Genomic DNA, 9,823 nt, shown 5'->3' on the forward strand with positions numbered 1-9,823 from the left:
GTAATCATCAATAATCAAACTCATAGTGACCTGCAGAATTAACCTAGATGATAGATCACACGTCAGCTGTTGAATGTTCCCACCTGCACTACATTATACCTCTAATCAAAGCCCTACATTTTCACTAGTACCAGAATACTCAAAGAGAACTAGTTGGTGAATGTCCATAATTACAAGGTATGTTTTCCAATCAAAGATCCCAAGGATTTTCACAAACAAATGTGTTGGTATGCACTTATAATTATCTTCATTATAAGTTAGAGGCTAAAGACATATGTCCACCATTTTGAAACTGGGTGCCTTATCCTCAAGTCATGTAACCTCAGCTGTAAGAACTCATACAGCTGTGTGATTTTTCTGAATTGCTGGCATGAGACCAGTTGGGGACCAGATTATGAGTAGTATTTAGATACCTAAATACATAGAGGGTATGTCTACATGTGCAATTAATGCAGAACAATAAACTCGGGCGCTTATTGTGCCGGAGTTTATTGTGCCTGGATGCACCTTTGAATGTGCACCTGGGACTGTAGCACATTTCATAGACATTAGGGCTGGAAGGGACCTTGAAGACCATCAAGTCCAGACCCCTGCCTCAAGGGCAGCAAGTCAGCTAGGGTCAAAGGATGCCAGCAAGATAAACATCCAAACATTTCCTGAACAAGTCCAGAGTTGGTGCCTGCACCACTTCTGAAGGGAGTCTATACCAGGCCTTGGAGGCTCAGACAGTAAAGAAGTTTTTCCTTATGTCCAACCTAAAATGGTCATAGAGGAGTTTGTGACCGTTGGTCCTTGTTATCCCTTGGGGCACTCTGGTGAACAGACATTCCCCCAGACCCTGATTTATACCCCTTACAAACTTATAGGCGGCCACCAGGTCACCCTTGAGCCTGCACTTTTCCAGGCTGAAGAGTCCCATGGCTCTCAGTCTCTCATCATAAGGCCTATTCTCTTGCCCTCTGATCATGCACGTGGCTCTCCTCTGGACTCTCTCTCAAGCTTCTCAACATCCTTCTTGAATTGTGGAGCCCAGAACTGGATGCAGTACTCCAGCTGCGGCCTCATCAAAGCTGAGTACAGTGGGAGGATGACATCCTGAGATTTACTTGAGAAGCATCTATGGATTCAAGCCAGAGTTTTGTTTGCTTTACCAGCTGTGACTTCACATTGGTGGCTCATGTTCATCTTGTGGTCAATCATGACTCCCAAGTCTCTTTCAGCCATGGTGCTAGCTAGCGTAGCACTGCTGAACCTACAAGTGTGCTGCAGGTTCCCCCCTACCCATGAGGTGGAGTACCTTGCATTTTTCGGTATTGAAATGTCATCAGGTTTATATCCTCCTACTTACTAAGCTTATCCAAGTCAGCCTGTATCACTAGCCTATCCTCAGGCATGGACGCTATGCCCCAAAGTTTAGTGTCATTGGTGACCTTGGCCAGTGCGCTTCTGACACCAATGTCCACATTGTTGATAAAGATGTTAAAGAGAACTAGTCCAAAGACAGAGCCTTGGGGAGACACCACTGGTCACAGTGCCATAATGATTTGCTTCCATCAACTACTACTCTCTGGGTCCGACCTCAGAGCCAATTTCCCAACCATGTGGTGTAGCCGAGGCCACAGTTGGCCAATTTTTCCATGAGGAGATCATGGGACACCAGATCAAAGACTTTTTTAAAATTCAGATATATGATGTCAATCTGTTCTCCCTTGTCCAGGTGATATGTCACCTGGTCACAGAAGGAGATGAGATTGGTCAGGCAAGACCTACCCACGACAAACTTGTGCTGGCTGTCCCTCAGGATGTTGCCATCAGCCAGAGTGTCAAGAAGGGTCTCTGATAATTTTCTCCAGAATCTTACTGGGGATTGAGGTCAAGCTAATTGGCCTGTAATTCCCGGGATCTACTTTCCACCCTTTCTTGAAGATGGGTACCACATTGGCCTTCTTCCAGTCTTCAGCTACTTCACCTGAGTGCCACGAGTTTTCGAATATTTTTGCCAATGGTTGGGCTCCTTGAGACCTGGCTGGCAGGGGCCCAGGGAGTTAGGGGGGGCCAGCCTGCCTGCCCTGACCTGGCTCCACATGCTGTGGAGGGGCTGGTTGAGGCACAAGGGTGCTCCAATGCAGGACTAGCCAGCTGGCAGCTCCAGGACTGAAGCATATTCATGCCCCAGCATATTCATGCCCCAGCCAGCCACATCAGCATTGACATGTGAGGTGCTCTGAAGTAAAAAGCTCCACAGCAGGAAAGTACTTGTATTTATAAGTACTACTCTGCTGCACAGTTTATTAGTTTACTCCAGCCTAATAGTCCTGCATGTATAGACACTGAAAGGTTTAATGCAGAGCTAATTATTCAACTCCATAGTAAATGTTTCGTGTAGATATGCCCAGATAGAGACTTGTGAAAAACCTACTAAGTGCTAATGTAACTAAATGGTCTTAAGTACCAACCTGTGGAGTTACGTGCCTAACTTTATGTGCCCGGCTTTGGCCAAATAATTAGGCTAGGTATGGCAGTGATGGTCAGGACTTCAGTCTCCTAGAGCTGCACACTAAACACTGGACCATCTTGCCTCACTTCCCCCCGCCCGACATCTGGGATATGCTCATTGCAGTCAGGCTAACAGACAGACATACCACTGTCAACAACAAGACTGGCCTTCTTCCCAAGTAGTCGGAGGCAGCACCAGTGAGTGGAGAGAAGAAGAACTGCAGGATGGAAAATATGGAGCCAATCAGACCTAGAAAAGATATGGCATTAGATTCACTGCTTTAGTTTTAAACACTAAAACAGTCAACATGTTCAAAGCCATTCACTTCACTATGACCCTCTGACGTCAGATGATGGCACGAAGAGAAGTGATCTCACTGAAACAACCATTTTGACTAATACTGAACCTATGCTGCTTTTACTTGGAGACAAACTAGAACAAGCTGAGGATGCTGAAACAGGTTTGTCCTCCTCCTTTTCTTTAAGTAGGGTCTTGCATCTCTTTCATATAAATGCAAAATGTAGATTCTCTGCTATTTTCTGAGGAAGCACTTTTCTGGTCACAGAGAACAGATAATACAGGATGTTTTGGTCTAATCTGCACACAATTCTTAGTTCCTTTAGGTACTTTTTCACTGTTTGAACTTGAAGCTGTCATATTAATTAGCTTATCTTTTCTTCCTTTTCTATTGAAGGTAGCAGCAAGACATTGACATACACAAGGCTCCCACTTCAATGACAGTCAGCCCAGCAATCTCAAGGATCCTTTGAATGTTGCATCCTGCTCCTGTGATCTTCAATTCCTCTCTTCTTTTGCCATTTCTAACTCAGTGCTCTCATTAATTTGCATTGCATTAGTGACAAACTGGTAAAAAGAAGCCTTGTCACAGTTCTCTTCTTTAAAAGGTAAAAGCTGAATTATACATCTAACATCCATCCAGGCTGAAAATGCAAACGCTAAAAAAGCAGCAATGAAATCCTGCTTGCATTGACTTCAAAGAGTTTACTGCCAAAGTTTGATAGGTAATATCTGGGAAAGAAAAAGGGCTTTGTGGTTGCTCAAATACAAAAGTTTTTAAAAAGCCAAAAGTACATTTAGAGATGCACAGTTGTAGTTTTGTTCCCATACTAATTGTAGCTATCTAGGTTTTCACATTCTTTGCCAGTTGTTGTGTTCATATATAAAGACATCGACATAGAAAACATCCTGAAACCACCACAAACTTGCAGTTTTATTCATACCTCCAAACAAGACACTGTTGTACTTCCTCTCCGGGGGCACCCCAATCATTACAGCGAACGAGTCCACCCTGCGCTGCAATGACAAATAGAAGCCATCCTGCAAAAGGAGAATGGAGCAATTAGTGGGAACTTTGGGAAACAAACTCTTTCCTGCATTTGTTTGCAAAAACATAGCATCATGGCTTCTGATCCCAAAGGTCAAGTTTAAACGCATCCATTCCCCTAGCTCATGCCTAAGGCCCAATGTAACAACTCTCCTCATGCCCTTCCCTGTCTCCCTCAAAAATCAACTGCTAGTAGCAATAGAAGAAAGCAATCCCACAGAGCTATGCATTGAAGCAGCAATGGAATAGTAACATAGGGCTAGAAGAGACCTCCTGGGTCAGAGGCAAATCCCCTGCTATAGCAGAGGAATGCACAAGCCCTGTGCAAGCTCCCAACGCCCTGCTTTTCCTTTACCGCATAGCCATAACGATTCCATTGCAAGTGGTCATATACAACAAATTTGGTCCATGACAGCATGAAAATATATGACTGGATTATGGACACTACCCGTTACAGAGGCTAAACCTGGATTTTATGTATAATACAGCTTAGATACAATATACAAGCATATCTCTCACCTCAGCCAGGTCTTCTGCATCCTGCTGGAGACCCAAGATTCTCCACTGTGCCCCCCTACCCTAAAAATCATGCATCTCCAATACTAGTCTCCTTTCCTCATTCAATAGCCTCAAATAACCAAGGAGGTTACAAATGAGCAATACAAGGTTCTCCATCTCTTCCACATCTTAGGGCCTCAGGAGCAACAGACTGTTATTAGGAAGGAGACCCAAGTCTCATACTTAGCTCTATATAAAGTTCTAGACCACCAGACTAACCCAAACTCCTCCTCTCTTACTCAAGTTCTTCCTGATTCTGACAACAAATATAGTTGGTTTGGACAGCTGCACCAACTGAAAAGGGCCTCCAATGTGCAAAAACATTATCCAATCCAGCACAGGACTGTGAGGTGCCCTAGTAACAAACTGACTAGCATTTCTCCAACTAAGACCAGGGCCTCAAAAATCCTTGAAACTCATCACCATACTCGTTACTAATCTGCTCTGGGAAAGGTCAAAGCTGGGGCACTGCCCTCCACCTGAACCCATTAATCTGAGAAAACCAACTGGTGAGTATTCACAAATACATGAAATTTTGCACTTCCACACAGTGCTTTCCATCCAAGGATGTGGTGTCATCATCCTAGTCATGCTGCTGGAGGACCAAAACAGAGCAGAGAGATGTGTGACATCTCCAGCAATGTAGCAGATGGTAAAAGAGTATATTCCTGAAAGGGAACTTAAGTAGTACAGAACAAAAAAAGTAAGGGCACTTAAACAAAGATAAGAAAAAGATTTTAGGGCTGTATTATAATAACCTGGTAGAGATGACCCTGGAGCCATGTGCATTGCTTTAACACAGTGGTGCCCAAACCTTTTGCTTGGTGGACCAAATGGGCAGAGCCCAGTCCATCCATGGGTCAGATCCAGGCAGTGGTCCCAATCCAGTGTCTGAGTGAGTGGGGGTAGGAGGCAGGCTGGTCTCAACACAACCCTGCAGGGGAAAGGTGTTTGATCCAGCCCATGAAGAGAAAAGCGAATGTGTTCCAGCCCCGAGAGGGAAGGGGGCACAGCCAGGCCTCAAACTGGCCCACAGCAGAGTAGGGGGCATAGCTCAGCCCCAACAAGAAGGAAGGGGACATGGCTCAGCCCTGCAGAGGAAGGGGATGTGGCCAGACCCCAGCCCACTCTCACAGAGAGAGAAGGGGGTGCAGCTAAGCCCTGCAGGGGGTAAGGGGGCATGGCCAGACTCCAACCCGGCCCCATGGACAGAAGGGGATGTGGCCCAGCCCCAACACAGAAGTGGGAAGGAGGTGTAGCTTAGCTCTGACCAGCAGCTCATGGAATGGGATCTGGGGACTCAGTAGGGGGGAGGGTGGTAGTATTAATGGCCACCACTCCCCTGCTTCCAAATTTCCAGACCTGTGGGGAGCCCCACAGGCCAGCTGCGATGGCTCCATGAACTACATTTGGTCTACGGCCTGGAGGTTGAGCACCCCTACATTATCCAAAGACAACTACTTACCTATAAAACCTAATACTAGTGAAAAATGTGAGTGTTTTGCCTTCCAACCTAATGGCTGGCAATGGGGACTGAGCCACCACACTAATAGATCTGAACACGCAGGGAGAAAGGAGAAAACACCCAACAGATAGATAATAACCAAGCAGGAAGCTCACAAGAGACAAGTCAGGAACACTTCATGCAAAACCACAAGGACTGCGACAAGGATGTTCCTGGGGATGTAAAGTTCCTTCTGCCTTGCACAGCCAATTCTAACTTCCTGCTCTCCTAGCCAAAAAATACAGAGCACAGACTACAGACTGTTACCAGGGGACAGGGCTTCACCTCAGTCTGACAAAAGCAATGAGCCTGGCTTTAAAGGAAACTGTTCATCTCTTCACCTATCACTATAGGGGCCCAAAGAGGACAGATTTAGGACAGTATCAAGAGCTAGCCCTTTAGAAGTCTCCAAATTTCTGAACAACCGTATCCCCAATATTTGCTCAGCAGCAAAAGGGAGAGAGTCTCACTAGACATAGCAAAACAAATCAATTAACTTCAGAACAGTTCAAACACCTCCCCAGACTGGGGACTGGAATTTATTCTGCATGCTACTATTTGAGCTGCGTCCAGAAAATAGGTCTTCACAGTCCTCCTCTCTCTATATCCCATTTTTCGTTTTACTTTTTGCCCAGATGCATTTTCAGCAGGTTGTTTCTGCTTACATTGTTCCTGCTGTAGTGCTCAAGGATTGAAGGAAGAAGTGGCAAGATGATTGTAAAGCCCAGCAGGTCTATGAAGAGTGCCACAAAGACAGTGGTGATCACTCGCCTAGAGCCATCTCCAGCCTCTGTTTTGTCCTTGGTGGGGCTGCTGCTTCCCCCCAGTCTCAGGGACATGTTCTCAGGCATTGCACATCTGAAAAAAATATAATCACACTCACTGAACTCTGAAAGCTTTCAGGCACTTTGGTTACTCCACCTAGACAGGACAAGCTTGCTGTATCATTCTCACTCTCTTTCCCCTGGGCAGAGCACGAAGTAATTTTTACAATCTGTGGTTCACTAGCATGCTTGGTTTTTTAAACAGACCAGCCTCTTGATTCTTGATCCTTATCGACTCAGCTCATTCGCTCTCGTAAAAGCAGGCTATGGTGGTAAGGAGTTTGCGCAGCACTATTCCAGGGAAAACTCCAAACACTCAGTACAGCTCAGGCTTGTTATGACACGAAGAGTTCTTAGTCACATTACTATTCCTTTGCAATGTTTATACTTTTTCAAGCCTTATTTATCTATTTGTCTTTCCTGCCTAAAGCAGGGGGGCTGGACCCAATGATATCACAAGGTTCCTTCCAGTCCTAAACTTCTGTGAATCTGCGAATGTTTCAAATCTAGCATAAAAATTGTTCCATTTCATGATTATCCTGATTACCAGAAGTCTCTTTAATTAGGTAGCTAATGGGTTGTGTGTATTTAGATAAACATCTGAAATAAAATAGATATGCTGACCAATGTACGGGGGGTCCTTGCCAGAAAATTCATTCTTATAAAGAATAACCACAAAACAAAACATTAGATTTTTAAATTACTGAATTGCCTTTAAATCTATACCAAAACCATAGGAAGGATATAAGTGTAGGGAAAGCAGAGCTTTTTAACAGACACCATTTCATTTTCTTGCACATAACTGCTAACAAGACATTTTCCTTATTTGTATTCCAATCTCACCTAAACCCCTGGTTGGGACCCTCCTGTTTGCTACTGTGCAAACACAAGACAGCCCCTGTCCCGAGGAGGTTGTATTCTGTAAGACACAACAGACCATCAGTGATTTCTTGAACACTGCAACACAATTTCTCCCCAGTTTCCACATACACAATAACCAATGCCTGCAAGGTCCTGACAACTTCAAAAACAGAACAAGATTAAATGCTGCATTTAAATTTACTAAAGCAAGCAGTAAAAGTAGAAAACATGAAGCATACAGGGCATTATCTGATTTCAAGTCCGTCAAGTGCAAAACCTCAGCTGACTTCACTGATGCAGGATTAGGCTCACTTAGTAATTTCAGGCATTTATTCTTTACAAAAAAGATACTCCATACTATCTGCACAAATCACAGGGAACATAAAACTGTGGAACACTAAATCTCATGCAGAGATCATAAAACTGGTTATATATTCATTGGACAAATGTTTTTGTGACATTTATCTATCACGGGCTGTGTTTACTGCAGCTGAAATATTAGTGCACAAACAAGCACAGGAGGAGAAAACCTGCTATCTATTTATGAACCTCACCAATATAATTATGCCTTCTGACCAGGGCTCCCAGACACCGCTGCACACATGCACGTGGCCAAGAATACAGCCAGGCAGTGGAGAGAGCAGCACCCTGCAGGCAAGTCTGTGGAGAGGAATGGGTATAGGGTAGGGAAGGGGCATGCAGGGGGTGACTGAGGCCCCCACAGGGAGGGAAGAAGTGGGGCTGGGGCAAGGAGGCAATGGCAGGGACAGGGGTACTGCCCAGCCAGGGTGGTGAATGGGACCCGGGACTGGGCCAGGGAGCAAGATGGAGCCACAGGTGGCTCGTTCAGGAGGGCAGTGGGGTGGGGAGGCCCACCACTGTGTGCACCCCCTGGGGTAGCATGGGGGAGCATGTGTCCCTCCCCAGATTTGTGTCCAGGGCAGATGCAGAGCTCTGTGGGCTCAGGGCTCTCTGCTCTGCTGCCTTTGCCCAAGGGGCTCCATGTCGGCCATGCATCCCCAGCAGCAGCAGGGGTGGCGAGTTGTGCCTCCCGCTACCAGGCAGGCAGGAGACACGCAGCAAATGCAGGGCCCCCAGGGCAAAGAGAGCAGAGCAGAGAGCCCCGAGCCCACAGCGAGTAGCCCGCATCTGCCCTCATCCTGCTTGGCTCCAGTCCGGTTAAGTGTCCCCATGCTTAAAAATAGTGGTGGATTTAGTTCAAATGCCCCCCACTGTTTTTAAGCGCCGGGATCCCCTGGACAACCGGCCCATGGCTCTGTCCCGCTCCCTGCCCTGGCTCCAGGTCCTATTCACCAGCCTGGCTGGGAGCACCCTCAGCCCCTGCCCCACTTCCTCCCTCAACGCGAGAGCCTCGATCTGCCCTCCCCCACACCCCTTCCCCTCCACAGACTTACCTGCCGGGCACCACTCTCCACACTGCCCAGCTGCATTGCTGTAAATCGGTTATCGGATTGGTATTGGCCAATATGGCTGGTCAGTAATTGGCTACTGGCATCAGCCAAGAAAATCTTTATCGATGCACCCTAGAGACCCCTGGTCACACACCACTCGCTCTCCCCTTCACGGTCCGCCCTCTGCCGCCCTGTGACATGGGGGCTCAACTGCCGTCTGGGGTTTCTTCTAAAAAATGCTTAGCTGCCAAATCTGTTGAGGGGGCAACCCTGGCGTTTCAGGGCGTGCCCATGTCCGCCAGGCAGCCCCAGTCTTCTGGGGTCAGCGACGGTGGCATGGATATCGCTCCCCAGGAAAACCTTCAGTCCCCCACGGGCCTCCTCACACACAGGCCCCGAACTGCACTTCATGCGCCTTGGTGGGCTGAGCCCCAGGCGCATCGTGGCACCTCCTGCCTCCAACCCCTTCCCACACCCAGCCAGCCGTGCCAATCTCACCGTCCGGCTTCTGGGGAAACGATGGCAACGGGACGAGCCCCAGGGCTCGTTCAGGCCGACCCCCCTGAGGCAGGGTCAGCCCCCGCCCAACCGCCGTATGAAGACTGCATGAGGCCACCCTCCCTCACACCCGAACCGGGGCCTCAACCCCCGGGCACTGGGGCGGCCGGGAGCCGCGAAACCCCCGCAGCAAAACAGCTGGCGGATGCCTGGCCGGCGACCAGCGCAAAGGCGCCGAGAGGAGCGGCCCGGCCCCGCCTCCGCTTCCTCTTCCGGGCGGGGCGGGGCGGGGCGGGGCGGGGCCGAGCCGAGCCGGGCCGAGCC

General features: G+C 47.8%; 1 protein-coding gene across 3 annotated transcripts in view; it reads right to left on the minus strand.

Moving 5' to 3' along the window:
• Nucleotides 1-9,388, minus strand: part of MFSD10 (major facilitator superfamily domain containing 10) — a 45,085-nt gene extending 35,697 nt beyond the window's left edge. Inside the window, exons 1-5 of one of the 3 annotated variants that reach the window (XM_019526417.1) lie at nt 9,133-9,388; nt 7,572-7,647; nt 6,570-6,762; nt 3,739-3,835; nt 2,643-2,746 (exon numbers count right to left, since the gene is read on the minus strand). In XM_019526417.1, the coding sequence (XP_019381962.1) occupies nt 2,643-2,746; nt 3,739-3,835; nt 6,570-6,755 (387 nt within the window). In that variant the 5' untranslated portion in view covers nt 6,756-6,762; nt 7,572-7,647; nt 9,133-9,388. Of the gene's footprint in view, nt 1-2,642; nt 2,747-3,738; nt 3,836-6,569; nt 6,763-7,571; nt 7,648-9,004; nt 9,027-9,132 lie in introns of those variants that run through there. The other 2 variants (XM_019526419.1, XM_019526420.1) reach the window with 2 other exon arrangements.
• Nucleotides 9,389-9,823: the final 435 nt, after the last annotated feature.

The sequence above is a fragment of the Gavialis gangeticus genome, unplaced genomic scaffold (genome assembly GCF_001723915.1).
Source record: "Gavialis gangeticus isolate Ggan-Ray unplaced genomic scaffold, GavGan_comp1, whole genome shotgun sequence".
Classification (NCBI taxonomy): domain Eukaryota; kingdom Metazoa; phylum Chordata; order Crocodylia; family Gavialidae; genus Gavialis; species Gavialis gangeticus.